Here is a 25141-nt window from a genome sequence, read left to right as displayed (position 1 = left end):
TCCATCACAGGCCATTGGGCATATCTACTGCTAATAGTTGAAGATCAATTAATTGCCAAAATTAGGCTATCCCATCAGATCATCCCTTTCATAAACTTAGCAAGCTTAGTCTTGAAGCCAGATATATCTTTTGCCCCTACTGCTTCCCTTGGAAGGCTGTTCCAGAACTTCACTCCTCTGATGTTAGAAACCTTTGTCTAATTTCAAGTCTAAACTTCCTGATGGCCAGTTTATATCCATTTGTTCTTGTGTCCACATTGGTACTGAACTTAAATAATTCTTCTCCCTCCATGGCATTTATCCCTCTGATATATTTATATAGAGAGCAATCTGATCTCCCCTCAGCCTTCTTTTGATTAGGCTAAACAAGCCAAGCTCTTGGAGTCTCCTTTCATAAGACAGGTTTTCCATTCCTCAGATCATCCTAGTAGCCCTTCTCTGTACCTGTTCCAGTTTGAATTCATCTTTCTTAAACATGGGAGACCAGAACTGCACACAATATTCCAGATGAGGTCTCATCAGTGCCTTGTATAACAGTACTAACACCTCCTTATCTCTACTGGAAATACCTTGCCTGATGCATCCCAAGACCTCATTAGCTTTTTTCACGGCCATATCACATTGGCAGCTCATAGTCATCCTGTGATCAACCAATACGCCGAGGTCCTTCTTCTCCTCTGTTACTTCCAAGTGATGCATCTCCAGTTTATAACAGAAATTCTTATTAATCCCTAAATGCATGACCTTGCACTTTCCACTATTAAATTTCATCCTATTTCTATTACTCCAGTTTACAAGGTCATCCAGATCTTCCTGTATGATATCCTGGTCCTTCTCTGTATTGGCAATACCTCCCAGCTTCATGTCATCCTCATCCTTTATTAGTACATTCCCGCTTTTTGTGCCGAGGTCAGTAATAAAAAGATTAAATAAGAGTGGTACCAAAACCGATCCCTGAGGAACTCAACTAGTAACCTTCTGACAGTCCACCTTTCAGTGTGACCCATTGTAGTCTCCCCTTTAACCAGTTTCTTATCCACCTTTCAATTTTCAAATTGATCCCCATCTTTTCCAATTTAGCTAATAATTCCCCATGTGGAACTGTATCAAATGCCTTACTGAAATCGAGGCAAATTAGATCCACTGCATTTCCTTTGTCCTTTCCTTTGAACACCTAAAAGTCCAGGTAGGTGTCTAGTGGTATTTTCAAAAGTGTCTGTCATAAATATAAAGGGAAGGGTAAACACCTTTAAAATCCCTCCTGACCAGAGGAAAAACCCTTTCACCTATAAAGGGTTAAGAAGCTAGGATAACCTTGCTGGCACCTGACCAAAATGATCAATGAGGAGACAAGATACTTTCAAAGCTGGAGGGGGCGGGGAGAAACAAAGGTTCTCTCTGTCTGTGTGATGCTTTTGCCGGGAACAGAAAAGGAATGGAGTCTTAGAACTTAGTAAGAAATCTAGCTAGATATGCATTAGATTCTGTTTTGTTTAAATGGCTGAGAAAATAAGCTGTGCTGAATGGAATGTATATTCATGTTTTTGTGTCTTTTTGTAAGTTAAGGTTTTGCCTAGAGGGATTCTCTATGTTTTGAATCTGATTACTCTGTAAGGTATTTACCATCCTGATTTTACAGAGGTGATTCTTTTACTTTTTCTTCAATTAAAATTCTTCTTTTAAGAACCTGATTGCTTTTTCCTTGTTCTTAAGACCCAAGGGTTTGGGTCTGTGTTCACCGATGCAAATTGGTGAGGATTTTTATCAAGCCTTCCCCAGGAAAGGGGGTGTAGGGTTTGGGGAGGATTTTGGGGGGAAAGACGTTTCCAAGCGGGCTCTTTTCCAGTTATATATCTGTTAGACGCTTGGTGGTGGCAGCAATAAAGTCCAAGGAAAAAAGGAAAATAGTTTGTACCTTGGGGAAGTTTTAACCTAAACTGGTAAAAATAAGCTTAAGGGGTTTTCATGCAGGTCCCCACATCTGTACCCTAGAGTTCAGATTGGGGAAGGAACCTTGACAGTGCCTAAACTGGTTAGTTGCCAAACTCTCCTGGGTTGCTTTTGTAAATCCCACTAGGTGCCTAGCTGCATCTTTGTGCCTAAATACCTTCAAAAATCTGCCCCCTTATCTACTATGCCTCCATTTCCTACCTGCAAAATGGGGCTAATAATACTTCCTTTCCCCCACACACACCTTTGTCTTGTCTATGTAAGCTCTTAAGGACACAAACTGTCTCTTTTTATTGTGTTTGTGCAACACCACAATAGGTCCTGATCTCAGCTGGGGCCTCGAAGTGCTATGTAATATTAATAAATAAATAATAATACAGTGAAACAATTTACCAAGGGTCATAGTAAATTCTCCTTCACTGAATTTTTAAAAACAGGAGTGGATGTTTTTCTAAAAGATCTGCTCTAGGAATTATTTTGGGGAAGTTCCATGGCCTGTGTTACACAGGAGGCCATAATAGATTATCACAATGGTCCCTTGTGGCCTTACAATCTATGAAGCTTTCGTTATCAACCTGTCTTTCCTTTGCTAGACAACTGATTCTGCAGGAATGGAATACAACTGTCTTTAGCTTGTTGACACTATCCTTTGTAAAAATTCCTCCTTTAGTAAGAATCTATCCCCTCCAGTCTGAGGCTCGGCTCTCACAGGTCCCTCAATTTGGAAGCATCCTCATTTTAATCCCCCATATTATCTGTGTTTCACACTAATTTGGAGTTCTGTTTCTTTTACTGGTGAATATTATTATTTTTCAGTAACAGAGTCATGCAGCGGAGGTTATAGAGAGACCCTGACACTTAAAAAAAATGAATCCCAAGGTATTATATACGTTTTCTCCTTTTTGGTCTTTGTCACACATTGAGCCATGGCAGACTGAAAAACATGCTCTGACAAGATCCAAAACATCCTGACAGGGAACAAAATAGAAACCTTCAGTGGCATGGAGGATGTTCATGAATACGCTACAGTTTTGAAAAGTAACTTTTCTTTTCCCGTGTTGGGCTTGTTTTTTCCTGTCCCCTCCATATGGTAAGCAGATCAGTGCAATTGCACAGAGCATTTGATCATGAGAGCACACGTTTTCATCACATGGAACCTACAATCTGTTAGTGCTTCAAAGCCAGCATGCATTAAGGGAAGGGCTGTGAATTAGAAGTCTCTATGGTGTTCCAGATTGTTGCGAAAAGTTTGTACATGGTGTGTGATTCTAGTGCTCATACAACTGGACAAAAAAGGAGCCTGTCAAGAGTGCTTCAGAAGAGCCACAAGCTACTTTAAGTAAAAAAAACAAAAAACAAACCAAAACAAAACCCTCGTGGATTTACTCCAGATTGTGGGCACTCATGAATCAGCTTGTCTGCAACCTATAGTGGATTCATCAGTTATTTAGTTCGATGGCTTCTCATCATTTTTTATAAGGAGATTAAGCAAATGAGGAACAATATGTGGTATCTATGGCAGAGCAGAAGGGACTGATCAGCCTTCCCCTGGAGGGGTTTCAAACTCACTTGTTGACACTGAGCTGTAAAAGACTGATAAGGAGGTAGTGAATAATTTAGCTCCCTGCACTATAAAAGCTATAGTATGACTTCTACCTAAAATAACATCCTCTAGGAAACGAGCTCTTAGTGAACCACAGGGTTTTATTTTATTTTTTTTTAAGTGACGATTATGGAGAATGTTCCATCACCCCTACTTGGCTCAGACTTTTTTAATTGTACAATGTTCAAGCTGATTGCTAGATATCATAACATGGTTCCCATTATAAAAGTGAACATTTTTAGGGAAAAATCATCACTTCATTATCATCTCTCTAGGGTAGGATGACGTAGCAGCTCTGTTTTACCCCCTTCCAACATTGCTTAGATGTGCAAACCATCCCATGACTGGACTCTAACTTGCTACATCTCTTCCTGGGTGTATTCAGAACTAATACTTCCACCCCATTACACCTCTTTATACCTATGTAATTGTTGAAATCAATGACAAAATTGGCCTGAGTAGAGAACCAGGATAGGTATTTACTGTTTTTTTTTTTTTCCTCCTTGTGGTCCTGGAGACCTAAAACAACTCCGGGATAGTGAACTGGGTTATCTTCTGGCTTATACATTAGCAGAATTGTTAACCAAGTACCAACTGAAGAAACTGTCTTTAAATTGCACAGTGTTGTTGTCATCATGTTAGTGCCAGGGTATCAGACACAAGGTGGATGAGATAATATCTTTTATTAGAAGAGCTCTGTATGAGCTCGAAAGCTTGTCTCTCTCACCAACAGAAGCTGGTCCAATACAAGATATTACCTCACCCCCCTTGTCTCTAAATTACACTCAGAGTTACCCCTCTGAAGGCAATAGGGTTACTTAAATGTGACCAAGTACCTATGCTAAGGATAAAGGGTTGCATAGATATAACTGAGGAGCAACAGTTGACTTAGTAATTTTTATTTATTTATTTATTTTTAAACCACAGACTGCTGATGATGCATGAGCCAGTAAGAACCCAGATTGACCTCCAGGTCTCAAAGAGGCTGCAAGGCTGGCAGGTAGAGACAAAGCCCCATCTTATTTGTTGACTGAGCAAACTTTGTATAGAAAGGTTTGAGACACAGTAAACATAGAAACTTGTAATGCCAGTTTTATAGAAATACTTTCTAAAGTATAATACTTATAATTAACCTTATAATAGACCTTTTTCTTGAGAGACTGTATTTGGTCGAATCCATTATACATCACCTCCTCTCCCATCCCTTTCACCTGCACAGAAGAACCTCAGGAATGCAGAGGATGATGTTCCTATTCAAAAGGATAGATAGGAAGTTTGCTGTATCCCCCAGTTATACTTTACTAGAAGATTCATATTTAAAACAAACTCTCTGCCCATGAATAGCTGCTGGAGAGGCAGTGGCTGGGTTTAAAGCAGCTGGTCTTTAAGACTGTGAGATTCTAAAAAGGAACTAAGTGAGAAGAACCCAGACCAACTGGGAAGCAGAGCTGGAGGCAAGCATGAGAGGCTGATGCCCCAGCAGGGGATAGGCAATCATGTTGAGTTTGAAGTCTGTTCTGCTGATGGGAGGGTAAGCCATTTTCAGTCTTGTGTATTCAGAACAGACTAAAGGAAGCCATTTTAGTCAAAGAGCAACTGTAATTTTTTTGCTTCCAATTGCAATTGAGTTATGCTAACATTTAAGAAATCCTGATGATCCTCAGGTGAGGAGTTTCAAACTTATTAGGACCAGATCCTCAGCTGGCAGAAGTCACTAAAGCTCCACGAAAATTTAGCTGAGCTACACCAATTGACAAGTTCAGGATCTAGCCTCTCATCTCTTCTTCTACCTCTCCTCACAGATTAAGAGGAGTCATGTTTTCCTCCCACATTGTATCCTACTAAAGGTATCAGTACCAACAATAAGGGCTATACTCCATTTTTGATGACAATAGCATTGCTGCAAGCAGAATTTGGCCTTTAGACATTGCACTTGGAAAAAAGGGTGCTGACAAGTTGAAAACTTTTATAGCAGGCTTCCACACCCTATCCCATTGCAAAATTTAATTAAAGACATAATTAAATAAAGCACTACACTAATAACTGGATAGAAAAGGCCAACGTTTCTCTTACATAATCAAATGAAGTAACACTAACATCAGCCATGCTTAACTAGAAAATATTACCAATGACCTCATCAAAAAGGCAAACCGAGATCCATCAGGAATAAGTCCATTCCAAAAGAACATAATATTGTACCTACTCTAAGAAAGCCAAACATGAACAAAGAAAGTTCATTCCTAAATGGGAATAACAATCCTCTCCAGTTAAATAGATAGGAAACTAAGAAGCTTGACTGTTTCACTGTGGTGCTATCCGCCTTTCTTTAAGTGAGAACAGGAGATCTGATCTGACAAGTCCCCGACACGGTGGAGGAGGGCAGAGCCTTCCCCTCCCCAAGTAAGGGGGGGTGAATAATGGGAAGGGGACAGGGAGAGCGGGGGGACCCCGGGCTGGAGGCAGGGTGGGGAGGAGTTTCATGGAAGGACATGTGAGGAGATTACGTGCCCCCCCATTAGCTGCTGCCCCACCCTGTACCAGTAAGAAATTGATTCCACTTGCACCACTGATCCCTCCTTAAAACCCACTTTTGACACCTGAAAGAAACTAGCCTTTGGAATGGAAGCAAGGGTACAGCGATGCATATTTATTTCATAAAACAAGTATGTGTACAGGTGCTCAGGTAGATCAGGGCTGGGTATTATGTAGGAAGCCAAATAGGATAGTATAATTTTGATTTTCATCTTCTTCCTTCACTCTAACTGTGTTGCTTGTCTTAGGCCCAGATTCTGCTGCGAACTCCACTGTAACTGCTCAGAGCCACTGATGTCAATGGGGCTCCATACCAGCCCCTGCAGAGTTTACTGGAGTACTAGAAGTCAGAGTAAGCTTGTGGGGGCAGAAAATGCATCTTTGGATAGCACTGAACACAATGTTGATACTACCAGAATATTAACCATAGTTAATAAGCTATGATTACACTAGCTAGAACAGAAATGCAAAAGGAATATAAATCCTCATACTTCAGAGCATCAACTGACTACTGCCTGGGGTTAGGAAGAAGCTTCCTCTTTGGCCATATTATTGGACAGTTGCCCATTATGGGGGTTTTATGGCTTCCTGTGAAACATCTAGTACTGCCCACTGTCAGATACAGGATGGTAGGTTGAATGGACTACTGGTCTGATGAGGTATTTTAAATTCCTATGCAATACCTTTATAAGAAGGTCTCTGCTTGTCTCATTGTGCTACTATGAATTGCTTTCATATAGCATAGAGCATTTTAACACCAGAGACAGAAAAGTCCTTACAAATATACTCAGACACAAATTGATCTATGAACTCAGCAGAATGCTTTTGTTTACAACCAAGCACTGAACTTTGCATTTAAAAGATGCAGTATAAACATAAATCTTGTCTCTCCCTAGCATGCTGTAATCTACCATCCAACCAGCACAAAGTCCACTTCCTTTATGATCTGCAATGCTTTAATGTTAAGGTATTCTAAATGCTAGTACCTTGATCTAGCTATGTATTTTGATCCCTACATTTTAAAAAAAATGGTGTAATTTATTTTTAATTCCTCAGACACAAGTTGACATGAATGTTTGTTTACATATTCACCTGAATATACACTGCTATTCACTCTGATGAATATTTGGTCTCTTTAAACCTCATACAGTTTATGAAAATTAAGTTTGGGGTGAATTCAGAATAAGAAATATCCAGATAAAACATGTTATTTCAAAAGGAAAACAAAGACACAGAGGAGCTGATTGCCTATTCTGTTGCACCAATTTGGCACTGGTGTAGATTCATAGAAATCAGAGTTGCAATACTGTAAAACTGCCAAAATGGAATGGAGAACTAAGTTCTTCGGGTGAAACCCTGGCCCCATTGAAGTCAATTAATGTATTATAGAGAAATATACCAAAAAAAATTACCATTTTAAAGAGCAACTCCCTATCCACTTCAGTGTTCATTCTTGCACTGCTTTGATTTTTCAAATCGAACAGCATCGCTGGGTATCATGGTGATGCTTGAGTCAGCAGTGTTTGATGTCTGTAGTAAAACTGAGAGGCCATCTACAGTTTAAAACACCATACAATCAGTTCCATACTTGCCTATGACTACATTTTTCAAATCAATAGATTTTATAACTAAAACTAAAAATATTTTCTGAGTACCTGTTCAGCATTTATCATTATTTTTAACAGCTAGTCTCTCAGGACGAAAACCTCCCACCAAACCAGATGTAACGAATAGGCCAGTTCTGTTCTTCTGAGGCTGCTATTTTAGCAACTGGACCTCAGGCATCTTGCCCATTATTGTACAGCCCTTTTAATGATTATTACTAGTTAGTGCCCACTATATTCATGTAAAGACAACATGGGCATATCCTTGTCCCACTATCTGTCACATGCAGAGGGTGCAGAACGCCCCTCTGCATCTACTTCAGGGCTGCCCACACTAGGCAATGCCCCTGAATAAGTTTCCTCTTGTGCAATCCACCCTGAAATGTTACTCAGGATCTTTCAGGACTGGTCTGAAATTAACACAATTAAACTCAATAGAGACAAATGCCAAATACACAACTACAAGAAGAGGAGTAATTGACTAGGTAATAGTATTGCTGAAAAAGATCTGGGGGTTATAATGGTTCACAAACTGAACATGAGTCATCAGTGTGATGCAGCTGTGAAAGGCTCATATTCTGGGGTGTATTAACAAGAAAGTCAATCATCCTGCTTTACTTGGCATTAGGGGGGGCTCAGTTGGTGTATACTATCTAAGAGCATTCTACATTGTAGAATACTCAACGAGCTGACTGAGGAGATGTCTGAGCCATTGGAGATTATCTTTGAAAAGTCATAGAAGATGGGAGAGGAAAAGGGCAACTATAATGTCAATCTATAAAAAGGGGAATAAAGACAACCTGAGGAATTATAGACCAGTCATCTTAACTTCAGTACTCAGAAAGATAATGGAGGAAATAATTAAGCAGTCAATTTGCAGACACCTAAAAGATACTTGTTACCTTATTAACAGTCAGCATGGATTTGTCAATAGCAAATCATGTCAAACCAACGAAATAGCTTTCTTTGACAGGTTACCAAGCCTGTGGGGGAGGGAAGGAAATGTGGTAGATGTGGTATATCTTGACATTAGTAAGGCTTTTGATACTGTCTTGCGTGACCTTCTCATAAACTAGAGAAATACAATCTAGATAGAGCTACTATAAGGCTGGTGAATAACTGGTTGGAAAACTGTTCCTAGAGACTAATTATCAGTGATTCACAGTCAAGCTGGAAGAGCATATCGAGTGGGGTCCCACAAGGATCAGTTCTGGGTCTAGTTTTGTTCCATATCTTCATCAATGATTTAGAGAATAGCATAGAGAGTACACTTATAAAGCTGAGAGGGGTTGCAAGTGCTTTGGGGGAAGGATTAAAATTCAAAATGATCTGGACAAATGGTCTGAAGTAAATAGGATTACATTAAATAAGGACAAATGCAAAGTACTCTACTTAGGAAAGAACAATCAGTTGCAACATACAAAATGGGAAATGACTGCCTCAGAAGGAGTAGTGTGGAAAGGGATATGGGGGTCATAGAGGATCACAAGCTAAACATGAGTCAAAAGTGTAACACTGTTTCCAAAAAACAAAAAAACAAAAAAAAAAACACACCAAACAGATATTCTGGGATGTATTAGCAGAGTGTTGTAAGCAAGACACAAGTAGTAATTCTTCTACTCTATGCTGATTAGGCCTCTGTCAAGGTTCCTCCCCCACTCTGAACTCTAGGGTACAGTTGTGGGGACCTGCATGAAAAACCTCCTAAGCTTATCTTTACCAGCTTAGGTCAAAACTTCCCCAAGGTACAAAATATTCCCCCCGTTGTCCTTGGACTGGCCGCTACCACCACCAAACTAATACTGGTTACTGGGGAAGAGCTGTTTGGACGCGTCTTCCCCCCGCAAAATACTTCCCAAAACCCTGCACCCCACTTCCTGGACAAGGTTTGGTAAAAAGCCTCACCAATTTGCCTAGGTGACTACAGACCCAGACCCTTGGATCTTAAGAACAATGAACAATCCTCCCAACACTTGCACCCCCCCTTTCCTGGGAAATGTTGGATAAAAAGCCTCACCAATTTGCATAGGTGACCACAGACCCAAACCCTTGGATCTGAGAACAATGAAAAAGCATTCAGTTTTTTACAAGAAGACTTTTAAGAAAAAATAGAAGTAAATAGAAATAAAGAAATCCCCCCTGTAAAATCAGGATGGTAGATATCTTACAGGGTAATTAGATTCAAAAACATAGAGAACCCCTCTAGGCAAAACCTTAAGCTACAAAAAAGATACACAGACAGAAATAGTTATTCTATTCAGCACAATTCTTTTCTCAGCCATTTAAAGAAATCATAATCTAACACATACCTAGCTAGATTACTTACTAAAAGTTCTAAGACTCCATTCCTGGTCTATCCCCGGCCAAGACGACTACAGACAGACACAGACCCTTTGTTTCTCTCCCTCCTCCCAGCTTTTGAAAGTATCTTGTCTCCTCATTGGTCATTTTGGTCAGGTGCCAGCGAGGTTACCTTTAGCTTCTTAACCCTTTACAGGTGAGAGGAGCTTTCCCCTGGCCAGGAGGGATTTCAAAGGGGTTTACCCTTCCCTTTATATTTATGACAACCCCTGATCTAGACCATCCCTGACAGGTGACCGTATAAACTGCTCTTAAAAGTCTCCAATGACAGAAATTCCACAACATCTCTGAGCAATTTATTCCATTGCTTAACCACCCTGACAGGAAGTTTTTTCCAAATCTCCAACCTAAACTGCCCTTACTGCAATTTAAGCCTATTGCTGCTTGTCCTATCCTCAGAGCTTAAGAAGAACAAATTTTTTCCCTCCTCCTTATAACAACCTTTTATATACTTGAAAATTATCATGCCTTCCATTCCCCAGTCTTCTCTTCTCCAGACTAAATTAATCAATTTTTTTTTCAATTTTCCTTCATAGGTAATGTTTTCTAGACCTTTAATCATGTTTATTGCTCTTCTCTGGACTTTCTCCTATTTGTCCACATTTCCTGAAATGTAGCATCCAGAACTGGACACAATACTCCAGTTGAGGCTGTCATAAATATAAAGGGAAGGGTAAACCCCTTTGAAATCCCTCCTGGCCAGGGGAAAGCTCCTCTCACCTGTAAAGGGTTAAGAAGCTAAAGGTAACCTCGCTGGCACCTGACCAAAATGACCAATGAGGAGACAAGATACTTTCAAAAGCTGGGAGGAGGGAGAGAAACAAAGGGTCTGTGTCTGTCTGTAGTCGTCTTGGCCGGGGATAGACCAGGAATGGAGTCTTAGAACTTTTAGTAAGTAATCTAGCTAGGTATGTGTTAGATTATGATTTCTTTAAATGGCTGAGAAAAGAATTGTGCTGAATAAAATAACTATTTCTGTCTGTGTATCTTTTTTGTAGCTTAAGGTTTTGCCTAGAGGGGTTCTCTATGTTTTTGAATCTAATTACCCTGTAAGATATCTACCATCCTGATTTTACAGGGGGGATTTCTTTATTTCTATTTACTTCTATTTTTTCTTAAAAGTCTTCTTGTAAAAAACTGAATGCTTTTTCATTGTTCTCAGATCCAAGGGTTTGGGTCTGTGGTCACCTATGCAAATTGGTGAGGCTTTTTATCCAACATTTCCTAGGAAAGGGGGGGTGCAAGTGTTGGGAGGATTTGTTCATTGTTCTTAAGATCCAAGGGTCTGGGTCTGTAGTCACCTATGCAAATTGGTGAGGCTTTTTACCAAACCTTGTCCAGGAAGTGGGGTGCAAGGTTTTGGGAAGTATTTTGGGGGGAAGGACGCGTCCAAACAGCTCTTCCCCAGTAACCAGTATTAGTTTGGTGGTGGTAGCGGCCAGTCCAAGGACAACGGGGGGAATATTTTGTACCTTGGGGAAGTTTTGACCTAAGCTGGTAAAGATAAGCTTAGGAGGTTTTTCATGCAGGTCCCCACATCTGTACCCTAGAGTTCAGAGTGGGGGAGGAACCTTGAGAGGGGTTTTCAACCTTTTTCTTTGATGCCCCCTCAACACACTATAAGAACTCCAGGGCCTAGCAGGGGGTGGGTGGCAGAGGAGAGAGAGGGAGAAGGCAGCTCTCACCATGCTTCAGTGGGTCACATATGAGAATACCAGATTCATGACAAACTGTTGAGAAATAGGGTAGACTTACCACATACTGGTGGTTATTCTATCATTAGATATACCAAGCCAGTAACAAAACTGGTTAACAAGAAGTCAGAGATGCAGTCTCTTTAGGCATTCCAGCCCTTATCTCACCACTCAGACATTGGACTGTATGATGAGTTGTTTAGTGAAAATTTATTTCACTACATTTAGGGGCCTTCTAATCTCAAGAGATCAGCCACACAGCCAGGTCAATATATAACTCAGCTCTTACCCAATAATCACACTGCTGCCAATCCTTTAGTAAGTAAAATCTAAAGGTTTATTAATAAAAAATGTTTAAGTTGTTAATAAATCATAATACAATAATGGCAATGTTTTTTAATCAGGTTTGTAAAAGTGAGGTTATAGACTGCTGGTTTGTAAAGTCTCTCTGGTAATTTCCAAGGGATCGGAAGCTCCTCAGTCCAATATACTCCTTTTAGTTGTAAATCCACAATCCAAAGAATCAGGGCAGGAAAAAGGCAACATTGAGCCATTTCAGGGTCTTTTATATCCTTTGCCATGTGCCTGGAAATTTTCTGTTTCAAAACAAGCTCACAACCCATTTTGTGGAAAGTTACTGGCACAAGATGGAATCCAGGGTCTCATGTTCTTACATGGCTTGATGACTCCCACAGGGGGTAGCCGCTGGCCCTTTGGAGGCTTAAGCATCCTCAGGAAGAGCCATCTGGGTCTCTTCAGTGGCCCATTATGAGAGCTAAGTGTCTCTAATAGGCCATCCAGCTTGAATGGTCCATTCACAATAGGCAGGCTAGACTGGATGTAAGCTACCTTGTAGGTGTTATCTAAGGAACAAACATTTGAGATGCAAATATAGGGCATATTGGCTATGTCTCCGGTGCACGCTGGGCCAGACCCACCCCCCGAATCCCTCCTGCACCCCGACCCCCAGCCCCGAGCCCCCTGCTGCACCCCACACTCCTTCTGCACCCCGACCCCAAGCCCCCTGCCCCAAGCACCCCCTGGGGTGGGATCAATGGTGTGGCCCACGGGCTAATGTACTAGTCCTCATGTGGCCCTCTTGGTCATTTGAGTTTGAGACCCCTGGTCTAGATTTACTTGGTTCTGCCTCAGCACAGTGTGCTGGACTTGACCTCTCAAGATCCTTTCCAGACTTACATTTCTCCGATTTGAGGAACAGGCTCCGTGCATGAAGTTCTTTACATTCCTTTAGTAAAAGGCTGTTTTTAAAATTAGCTTGATACAATTTCCCCTTTCTTGTATCTGAAAATCTCAAATAGTCTATTCAATGTTATTTCCTTCAGAATGTTGTATCTCAAAGTTCCCCTTAAACTCCACTTCTCCAGAGATCACAGACCTAGTTTCTGTAATATCTACTTTATCCTCCTGTTTCAGTTTTACAGTTTTATTCATTTCAGTGATATTTATTTTAATACTGGACTACAATTGCTCAGAACATTTCAAATATGGCCTTGCTAGTCCCTTATATTGCTGTGATGAAGTAATTTCTTCAACATAAAAGAGGCACCGTGTTAAGGTGTCTGTTTGCTATGTCTATGGTTTTTGGATCTCTGCAAAACATTTCAGGGGGTTAAGCAATGCAGAAACCAGCTTTTTCTTCCTATAGTTTTGAAGGAAATAACCATTTAAAGTGATTTCTCCTTCTCACTGCTGTTAATCTGAGGGCGAATTTAAGTTTTATCACTCTTCCTTGCAAGGGAAAAAGACTTACTAAGGGTCAGATCTTGCTACTGTTACTCACATGGAGTAGCTCAGGAGTAAGGAACTACCCACATATAGAAGTCAGACTACTACTGCTGCAGTAAGATAATACTTGGCAAGAATAAGAGGGCTGAGTCTGGCCCTACGACACCATCATGTATTATTTATATTGTGGTAGCACCTAAAGTCCAAAAACAGTTTGTATATGTATAACAGGCACTGTATAAACATTTAAATAAGTTCAAGCCCCAAAGTGTGTAGTCATCTAGTCCAAACCTTGCTAGTATAGTACAGGATTATTTTACAAATCTTAAATCTCTCCCCTCCATAAGAACATCCTGTAAGTCTTAAATGTGTCATTCTTCATTATTTGTATCTCTTCAAACAAGGAATTATTCTGGCACAAGTACAGTATCACAAGGAACAATCTGCCACAGATATAATTCATCCGCTGAAATTAATTGGGCATGAGGCTATTTTAGTTTAAAAGGAAACTGTGCTTGTGTTACATAAATACCTAAATACAACAAATTCTTTAAAACTGCCTATCGTACAGCCTGTATAGATCTTGCTGTAGCATAGCAACTACTGTTGCATTGTAAACAAGCTGTGAAAGCTGACTTACATTTGAAAACATTGCTCCTTCATCTTCATGCAGGAGATATTTTTCAACAGCAATCTAGTGTTCGAATTCAGATGTCCAACAAGAAAGTTGTAATTTCCTTGTGCTCTAAGGGACAAAAAGCATAGTAATAAGCATGTAACTTCCTTAACTGTTCCTATAATATATAATGATAAATTTCTAGAGAGAACTTTCCGATTATGGACCTTTCAACCATGAAGTCACATTTTCACAAAGGTCTCCTTATTTCCATATTGTATTCAAGATTACAGAGAGAGCCAATATAACTTTCAATTCCAAGGTATAATATTATTTATTCATTCAACCACATATTGGAAAAACAAATTGTTTCACCTTGCATTATTGAACAGGTTTTAGATAAATGTGTTTTCTAAGTTAACTAATGTATTCTCCCAAATATGCATAGGGAATTCATGAAGGTAGCATGCATTAATGCAAACAGTAGTTGGGTGTATAATTCTTTGACAAATCAGGAAAATAGACATTAGGTATCTCAGAGCCTCCACCTTCTGGAAGAACTTGTATGTATAACACTGTCCTTTCTGAGGGATATGATAGATCACAGGATTCTAATAAGATCTCCTACATTCAGCAGAGTTTATTCTAGTATCAGGTTAATTAACTATGCTTCATTATACAAGTTTTGAAAGAAAATTTGAGTTTAAATTCATCTACTCTTTTCAGCAATGCTAGAAATAGGGGTGCTCCTGCACCCCTGGCTTAAAGTTGTAATAACAGACACCAAATACATGGTTTTTATCATCAGCACCCCCTCTATAAAATTTGTTCCAGCGCCCCTGATTCTTTTTACATAAAAAAGTAATGGCTATTCTCTTCAGTCATATTTGAACACCCACTAATTAAGCAACATATTTTGGAGAAGTTAACCCAGATCCTTACCTGATGTAACCTGGTATTACTCAATTGAAATCTAGGAAGCTACATCGATTTCCACCCTTGAGAATCTGGCCCAGTAGCATGGATGACAGAATGCAATGCTATTATGTAGATCAGTGGTATGATTTCTCAGTCTGTTCCTTATACCTCCTAAAATTTTGTCTTGGAAGAGGAAATCATTCACTTCTAGTCTAACAAAATATGACTGATCTACATAACATTGTATGACTATCATAGAAACTGTTCCTTGCTCTCCCAATCAAACTCCTCCCACTGAAAGTACAGCTATTAACTAGCCCAGGATAATCCGAATTTCTAATGGGTTAATGACTTCCTTACATCTTTCTGAACGTTAGTGTTACATTTGTCAGCCTAATCAAGCAAATTATGATTTCTTTAGCTTTCCTTTTCAATGTAGTATCACTGCTGTTTTCAGTTTTACATTATAGCCAATCCTTTCAATTTGATTAAGACAACTTCACATTTAATAGTAATTCTTAGCATTCACATGGTGATTGACATCTTCAAACTACACAATACCCCATGTGAAATTTCCCTTCACTTTTATACTGAAATTGTATTTACAAAAAAAACAAACCACAATTGGAGCTATGTTAATTGTATTAATAGCAGGCCCTACAAGGAAAACTATACAGAATGACTGCATAAGACACACTTGATGAGTCTTTAGTATACATTTTGGGTCAAACCCAGCACTATCGTATGCTGTGCTAATGGGGATTAAAGCCCCTCTTTCCCCTTCAACATCATAGCAGGATTCTAATCTACTGTTAAGGGAGAACCAAGGATTACAGTGGTGGCCAACTCCATGATTTTGAAAAAGAGCAATCTGCTATTTTAGGGGTATTGTCCACTACCATTCGGGTAGGTCTGGATCTAAATCTCATTGGGTGAAGTCCTGGCCCCATTAAAGTCAGTAGAAGTTTTGCCATTGATTTCAGGGAGGCCAGGGTTTCAGCCACCGCAGTCAACAGGAATCTTTTCATTGACTTCAGTACGCTTTGGATTAGAACCTCTAGGGTACATCTACATTTGGGAGGCGTGATTTCCAGCTCTGGTAGACTACCTGCACTAGCTCTCCTTGAACTAGCATGCTAAAGACAGCACTGTACCTAGGATGGCATGGGCAGATGCTCAGGCTAACCACCTAAAAACATACCCACCAGGACTGGTTTTCTGCAGCACACATTAGTAGAGGCCTAGCCTGCCTTTTTCTTTGAAGGAGCAGCAGCATACGCCCCCCACCCCCCAGCAGAATTACCTACTGTCAGCCGTCCTGCTCTGCTTCAGCAGGAGGACTCAAGTGTCACCAGCACTGCTCAGCTCTCCTATCATCTGTGCATAAGTTCTCATAAGGACAGTTTTCCCCTGTGGAAGAGACATAGTTGACTCTTCATGGCTTGGTATTAGTTAAAATAAAAGGTCTACCCTAGGTTTCACACTACTGTTACTCAGGTTTTACATGAAGCTTTAGATGTTAGTAATTCAGTTACTTGAATTTCTAGTGCTTTTTCTTTACCTTTTCAACTAAAATAAAGCATTTCACTGCATGATAGATACAAAGCCACACTTTCTTACATGTTCACTGCCATTAGAAAAGTGTGTTTGCAGATCTTTTTAGCCATTAAGTATATATTTCAAACTCAGTACTGTTACCAGATGTGTGGCTATTTAGACCCCAGAACATCTTTACAATATCGCCAACTTTAAAAGATTCACTTCTTGCAGGAGCACCTACTCACGTCTGGGTATGGGATTAGCTATTGCCCCATCTGGCACCCCCTTCTGTCAGTTACCAACACATGATCCCTCACTCTTTCTTCATGAGTTATCCCTCTAGCTAGGTCACTATGTAGGTAGACCTCCTCTTCCAGCATAACAGAGTTCCACACATCACAATCTAAAGCCCTTAAAACAGGTCTTCAGCCCCAACTCTGGGCCCCACTGTCTGTTTACCCTCTTGGCTCAGGGCTTTGAGTGTCTCTACACTGGGTCCAAACCCAGCAACCTATAACCAGCCAAGGCCTGCACACTTGCTACTGTTTCCCTGGGCTTCTTCCTACCCAGCCTTTCTTCCCCACAGCTTCTCTGAGATGACCCTTCTTTCAGGCTCAGAATCCTCAGGTTTCCATTTCTGTTTCTTCCTCTCTGTTCCCAGAGAGTAACTGCAGACTCCCTCTCTATCTACACCCCTCTTTTACTACAAACTTCCTATCTTTATAATAACCCAGCCTGGGCCTGCCCAGCTAGGCTTCATGTTCAGCTAAGCCTGGCTCTCCCTGCAGGTGCAGTAAATAACATAATTGACCTCACAGGTCTGCATTCGGGGCCTGGGTGGCATATACTTCATCCCACCAACTGATAAAACACAATTATAAATTAAATGGATTCACCTGAAATTTATAAACTGGCATGCCTAAGGACTCTTTGTAGTTGTTAATGCCAGTTTGTTCTCAAGAGCTTCGGGTCACTCATTGAGGTATGCTATCCACATTCTACACTGCAAAAATCACAAACAGAAATTTATGGTCTGACTTTCAGAGGGGTTGACCATTTTTATTGAACTATTTTTTATTTATTTTACTGAACTAGTTTTATTGAAATGCAGGTGCTCAGATCCCTTGAAAATCACAGCACTGCTGTATACTCCAGTAATGTAATCTTGCCACATTTATGTTCTGAAATCAGTTTGGTACACACTGACATCTCTTTGTACAGTAGTCCTTTTAGTTCCTGGAAAGCCACTCCTTTTTGTCACCTAGTAACTTTTTAATAGTCAACATCAAGCTCAGAGTTTCAGAGCTAGGTACTTGATTTTTCAGTAGGACTACGATGCAACATTTTTCTTATGCCCTAATTAAGTTACAAACTGAAGCTACAATATTTTGGAAGTGTTCTGAATGTGAGAAGTTACAATAATATTTTTATATTTAAAAATGGAAGTAGCTGAATGTAAGATAACACCTGGTACAGATAAATCAAGTCAAGTACTGGAACAGATTTGGCATCTAAACCTAATGACAAGAGAAACACTGCTAAAGGGTGACCTTCAAGATAATGAAGATACAGCGGAGCATATGCCTAGATTGATCTTTCTCATGCAAGAACTCAGCAGTTCCCTCAGCCAACAGCTACAACACAATACAGAGATCCTACAAGACACCTGCCAGCTATTGAATACTCTTCAAAACAAACACAAGCAATTGGTTTCAAGTCAAGGCAAGTAAAGATGAGTTTAACCATAAAGAGAATTTATTTAATATATAGTAAGGCAAATTTTGCCCTCTGATGCTCATGTGAAGTCACATTTTACATTAATTGGAACTTCAATATTTGTTCTTTCAGTAGAATATATTTTACTTTTTATTCTCTCCATGTATTTTTCTGAAGAGATAGTGATTTAAAAAAGGTTTCCATGTAGAATAATGAATTAAACTGAATGAATATAAAGTTTCCTTATCTATATTGTTTTGTATTATTATTTGTATAAAAATAAACAAGTAAGGGCCAATTCTTGGCTCTTCTGCCCTCTGATCCTGCATAGCTCAAGCAAACCAGAAAGTCTTCCTCCAGTCTTTCCTGAGGAAACTAAATTACTCTAGATTTTCCCCTTCTTAATGTACTGTTAAACTGGTCTGCTAATAGTATTTAATTACATAAATTTACATTTAATGGGTCAATTATGTGCTTTCATGTGGGATTCACATTAAAAATAGTATCCTGAACAAAGGATAGCATGCTTTTGCAAACCAAAAATTTCCCCCAAATCCCACCACATCAAGAATATTTAGCAAAATATAGCAGAAAAATACAATCTCTGCATTTAATAATATTTTAGTTTAGCACACCAGGATTAAGAGACAGAGATACAATTTCCTGACTCAGATCTTCAGCTATGCCCGTACTTATGAGTCTTAACTCTATGGTTTTCGTAAGATATCCAAGATCATACAAGAGCTTTCTAGTGAGAAAAGACCTGCTTGCAATTTGGTTTTCCCAACTATGTATATCTGATCTGTATTAGCTACTTTTCATTCATTCAGAACTCTCTGATTCTCTTTTTCCAAAAAAATTCTTTTCCATAGTCTCTCTCTTTCATATAAAATAACGAGTTAGTAAAGAAGTTAGGAGACACTTAAACATAGACTGCCACTGTATTCTGAAACTGGGTTATCTCAGGTCAGAAAAACAAGGAAAGTACAGTCCTTAAAGTGATCACATGCTTTTAAAAAATGCACAGCAGGAAATTTCAAGGTTAACATTGGAACAACGTGCGGAAAGGCTCTTTTAACACAATGTTGGTGAATAGTCTAAAATTACTATGCAGTGATGTGGTTCAGCTTTTAAACACATACAGGTCAGGAAATTCAAAGGTACATAGGATAGGCAAACCTCAGTTTTCAGAATGGCTCAAGAATATATGGAAAAAATGGAACTGGGGAAAACTGAAAATTCCAAATAAAAACCTACATTTTTATTTCCAAATTTCAGGTAATGGGGGTTTGCATAACTGGAGTTTACATGTAATATCCATAGCATCTGTAACAATATTTTGTATTACTGTATCTAGTGTCAGCTTTAAAGCCTTAATATGCATGTTCGCTGTACATAAATTGGTGTGTAGGCTGTAAGGAAAATATGAGACAAATTTAAGGTGAAATGGCTTAATGGCTGCAACTTTATTTAGTAAATAACACACAAATTGAAACCGCCTAGATGCAGGCAAATAGTTTCTGCTGTAGTGGGCAACCATGGTGATGTTTTTGTAATAGTCTTATGCTCTGGATCCTACTTATAGTATTAGGTAACAGTTTGGTCACTTAAATAGTTTTAAGATTGCTCAATAGGTTTTGCAAGCCTTGTCAGGTGATATAAGCAGTATTAACTGTTTGCTTAAACCCCTGAAGCCAGTTTGTGTCCAGCTACTGCTCCCCTTCTCTGTTACACCAAGTGGATCTCAGATGCAACTGGAAACTGATCTTCCTCATAGCCCCTTAGTCCATCCATCCATTCTGGAATCCCTCTCTCCATACAGTTAGGATCCAAAATGTAGACTCCCCCACAGATGGCACTAGGTGCATCCATATACATGTATCTGATGTGTGAGAGAGATTATGATTAATTTAAATTTTAAAAAAATCCCATAATTTAATTACACGTTGGCGGCAATTTTCACAAGTGGGTGAGGGAGAGGAATACACCCACTAAACCTTAGCAGTTCAGGTGCTTTTTTTGAAATCTACTCTGAGGGTTGAGAAAGTATTGGACAAATAGAGGAAGGAATGGAGCACATCCCCCTCTGCCTTTCTTATTCGGTTTTACCTCAAAGGATTGGTAAAACAATAGGAATTTTTACCCTAGTCGGGCATCTTGAAACCACACTTGAGCTACTCCCATATCACGTTCCTGAGATGACCATTGGGATATTCTCAGAATGATTGCCCCCAAACTGATAATTAAGTTAGTGGAGGATCCTTTTCTCAGTATTAATTTTTAATTGTTGTGAGTTATGGTATGAACTGATTTTTTTACATCCGGTAGAAGTGCATAGAGCTCTAAGACTAGACACATTACAAATCAAAATACATATAAATAAAACCACTTTTTTTGTTGTAAATGGACAGAATACATGACCTTTACATATTGGCTGAGTTGCAGATATTGGAAGAGCATTGGGTTAGGAATCAGTTGCGCCTCTGACTGCTAGTGTGGTGGTGGGCTGGAAATAGCTGGTGTAGATAATGAAGTAGGGACAGGTACAGGAGAATAGGACTTTATTCTAAATGAAGCCCTCTTTAAGGCCAGAATGGTATAGGGACATTTTGGGATTCCCTTTGTTACCTTACCAAGTATATGCTAGCTGGTCCATAAGGTAAGATATCTTGAATCAATTATATTTACGGTACAAACCACGCACCAAATTCTTCTAGTAAATCTGTAAATGCAAAGCATTTCTAATGAAGACAGTGGAATTTTTACATTAGTAAAATTCAGATTTACTCAGCTTTACATTAGTAAACAACATGCACAATTTAGCCCTATAATGGCACATACTTAAGCCAGTAAGGGTGCATGCAAATCATGCTATATCCACTCTCTTCATTTCTTTATTCTTCAACCATTTTTTTCACATTATGAAATCATTCATTCTTTATTGAAATCTACATTTTTTTTGAAGTTTGAAATCTCAGATCCAAGGCAGTTTACAGTTGCTAGATGGAAAAAAATTGTGCAGATGCATTTTTTCAAACTTCAGAAATAAAAAAATATATACTTTTCATACTCTGGTAATTGAACAACCATTAAATATGTTTTCTTTGGATCTTTCAAATGTTAATTCCTTGGCTGAGGACAAATATAAAAAACTTTCTTGAAAATGTAATTTTTGGAGACAGATTTATATAAGCCTCTGAAAACTAGGACTGAAAGAAAAGGCCCATCTAATCTATCGCATCACACCAATAACATTATCATATAATACAATTATTTTTCCATGTAGAAAACAATAAGGTATTGATTAATCTAGACAGCTTCCTCATTAGGTGTGAAAGAAGGAGCAGTGAAAGTGAGTCATTGGATTCTATTCAGAAGAGAATCACCCTATTTGGTGTCCTTTCCCCCCTCTCTCTCAATCTTTTGCAAGTGGTAAGTGTTGCATATGGTGTTTCATCTCTATCACTTTTTTATTTGTTTTGACTTGCACTGGATTTAACCTCAAAAACAAGCCTGTGAGTATCACACAGTACTGAACAGAAATATGCTGAGAAATGCTCCCAGAGATTTGTAATGCATCTAATAAATGAAGAGAGACAGTTCCAAAACTCTCCAATTGCTACAGAGTTGACAGCAAAAGGCTTGAGGGTTGCTGTAAAAGTAATACATCTAAAATCCTTGAACGTTTTTCTTTGCAAGAATTTCCAGGAAAGGGCATAAGACAAGACAAATCAGGAAAATAAAATAATCCATTTTTCTTATAAGGTCACATTGTGACAGATATGGCAATTTCCTGTCATATGCTTGGGAGGCCTTACTGAATTAAGTTTATGTATCTTTGGAATCCATTGTGTTACATGCATGGTTTTTGTATTATTGTGGGCTGGGATAGTATGTAATCTCTCGACGGATGGAGCTGTGACAGATGTGAGACCCGAGGGTTCAAAAGACTATATTGTTCAATGTGCCTGAGAATGTACTTCTGGGACAAAAAGTGTTAAGTGGTTTTCCTGGTGAATTCCTAATGGGAGGTGAATGCAAATTCCTCACCTCTGGTTATGCAAAAATACCCAGCCCTTTGAAGCTATGTCCTGAGGAGTGGGCCATTGTCTACTGACTGTCTTGTATATGAGGCCAAGATCTAAGGCCCAAGGTTTAACTGAGGAATACCTAATAGGAGTTGAATGCAAATCCCTTACCCCAGTTATGCCAAAAAAAAATCCAATAAACCAAAACCCAGCCTTTTGAAACTATGTCCTGAGGAATGGGCCATTGTCTGCTGATCACCTCATACATGAAGCCAGAAAGGCCCAAACTGTGTAAAGGAAAGACTGAACTATTCATGGTTGTTCTGATTCTGAATCTGAGAAAGTTATGAACTTCTAATCACAGGGTAGACCCAGTTATGAGTTTTGAAGGATTGACACCAGAACTTGAGACTTCAGGTGGTATGATAAGCTTTTTAACATGCATGTAGGTTCTTTTATTGTTTTAAATTTGTTTTATCTGTAAATCTTTCACTTTCAGAATAAATGTGCTTGCTTAGAAAGAGCTGTGTGGTAACTTGTAACTGAGGGAAACACTGTTCATAGCCTCTGGAGAGAAAGCAAAATGCAGACAATGTCCTATTTAGGCAGTCTGGCTTCATGGGAATATCACAGTGTGGGCAGAGAACTGTGCAGCTTGGAAAAACCCCAGATAGAAGGAAGAGAGAAGAGGGTCTCCATCCGAGAGATGTTGATTGAGGAGCTGGTAGCCTAGTGTGAGTGCCTTTGGTCTTTGTAGTCCTCTCTGTCCATAAGGGTGAAAATGTCCAAGTCCTTTGTCCCTGACAGTAGTGAAGCAACCCACCACATCATGTTCTTTTCTCCCACCTTGTTCAATTCACACTCCACTTCAAAAACATTGTCATCCCCCTCCCTGAAATGAGGAAATAATTTGAAGTGTGTGCCACTCACAGAGACAGGTACAGGGGGTTTGATTTCATCTACCAGCTTAGTTTTCCTGGCACAGTCTCTCCTTCTCGAGCTGGTATGTTCCCTGTCCTCTTTCCTCATGCTGCTCCTCCTGTTGGCTCTGGTTCTTCTTCTCTTCTTTCTCATCCTGGCACTGCCGCTCCTGGTCTGTTAACAGCTAGAGTTCCAGTCGCACTCTGTCCCTCTCCAGCCTCTTGTACTCTGTCAGTCTGTCCACAATTTCTGTTGCAGTGAGGCGTTCAATCCCCATGAGACATAGTTGCTGCCTCTGGCAGCCTCTTCCTTGCTTATCTCCAGGGAGTTGGCTCCAAGATTTTCCCCATCTGTTGGACCCTCTTTCAATGGGCTGGATGTTCCCTGCAAACCTGAGCCATCATTTCTCTTCCCGTCATCAGAAAACAGCAAGTCAACAAGGTGCACCTTTGTCCACTCCTTAGGGTTGCACTGCCTTTCGCTACATAACTCAAGCTGCTGACTTTTCTTCAGCTGTTCTTAACCCATTTCCCCCCTCACCCAGTCTCTCTTCTCTCTATTCCTTTCCCTAAAACAGCATGAGACTTTTTCCTCTGTGCTATTTCCTTACGCAGTATTTGCTTTCACTGCTGTTAGCACTTCTGACAGTTCACCCTGTCATAGATTCCCTCATACACTGCCATCATATATGACAGTTTCAGGAGAACTACACCTGCCTTCCTCCCTCGTCCACTAAGTGCACCACACCGGGATCCCAGCTCCTCAGCTGTCACACCTCTCTTGAATAGAGATGCACATCTCTCCCCCTCCTGACAGGGGCTTTTCCAGGCTGCAAAGTTCCTTGCCAACACTGTGATATTCCCAGCAAGCCAGACTGCCTAAACAGACCAGCACCAATGCTTTATTTTCTCTCTAGAGGCTATGAACAGCATAATTGCCCTCAGTTACAAGTTACCATACAGCTCTCTGTAAGTAAGCACATTCATTCTTAAGGTGAAAGAATTATAGAGAACATATTCAAAACAATAAAAGAACCTACAAACCTGCTTTAAAAGGTCACCCCAACTCCAACCTCGATCTCTGGTAGGTGTCAGTCCTTCAACACCTGCAACTGGGTTTTCCTTGTGGTTACAAGTTCATAACTATTTCAGCTTCAGAATGAGTACAGCTATGAATAGTTCAGTCTTTCTTTTACACAGCTTGGGCCTTTCTGGCTTCATGTATGAGGTGATCAGCAGACAACGGCCCACTCCTCAGGGCATAATTTCAAAAGGCTGGGTTTTGGTTTGTTGGGTTTTTTGGCATAACTGGAGGTAGGGGATTTGCATTTAACTTCCATTAGGTATTCCCCAGTAAAACCACTTAACACTTTTTGTTCCATAAATCCATTCTTGTCTGGCACATTGTTGAGTATAGTCCTTTGAACCCCCAAGTCTCACATCTTTCACTTCTCCCTCTTTCAGAAGTTACATAAACAATTAATGTAATACAAAGGACCTCAAAGATTCTTAAACTTAATTCAGTAAGGTCTCCCAAGGATATGGCAAGAAATTGCCATACCTGTCACACAGTTGTTATAGAAACAGCAGCTAATTCCTGTGTTTCCGCACAGGAGTGTTCTCAGCTTTCATTAGAAGAAATCTCCACCATGTCTAGGGTTTGATCCGACAAGGCACTTAACTTTAACCATGTGGGAAGTCTCTGTCACTACTCAGATACTTAATTGCTTTGCTGGATCAGGGTCAGAGTGGTCAGCGCCTTGCAGAATGAGGCCTTCTGGACAGAAAAATAATTAAGATTGAATATTGGACTGCTCCTGAGCTAATTACAGCTATTATGCAGCAGTTTTCTGATTTGAATTGGTTGTCTTCAAGAATTTAGCTACTGTCTGATCATTAAACTAGTATTAATTA

General features: G+C 39.7%; 1 protein-coding gene across 1 annotated transcript in view; it reads left to right on the top strand.

The window, feature by feature from the left end:
• The first annotated feature begins 18002 nt into the window (after positions 1 to 18002).
• DTHD1 (death domain containing 1) overlaps positions 18003 to 25141 on the top strand; it is a 43808-nt gene continuing 36669 nt past the window's right edge. Inside the window, exon 1 of the mRNA XM_073343200.2 lies at positions 18003 to 18285. Coding sequence (XP_073199301.2) covers positions 18003 to 18285 — 283 coding nt within the window. The remainder of the gene's footprint in view (positions 18286 to 25141) is intronic.

Source organism: Lepidochelys kempii, chromosome 4 (genome assembly GCF_965140285.1).
Source record: "Lepidochelys kempii isolate rLepKem1 chromosome 4, rLepKem1.hap1, whole genome shotgun sequence".
In the NCBI taxonomy this organism is placed as follows: domain Eukaryota; kingdom Metazoa; phylum Chordata; order Testudines; family Cheloniidae; genus Lepidochelys; species Lepidochelys kempii.
The sequence above is the reverse complement of the archived record's forward strand: the minus strand, read 5'-3'. Positions and strand labels throughout refer to the sequence as shown.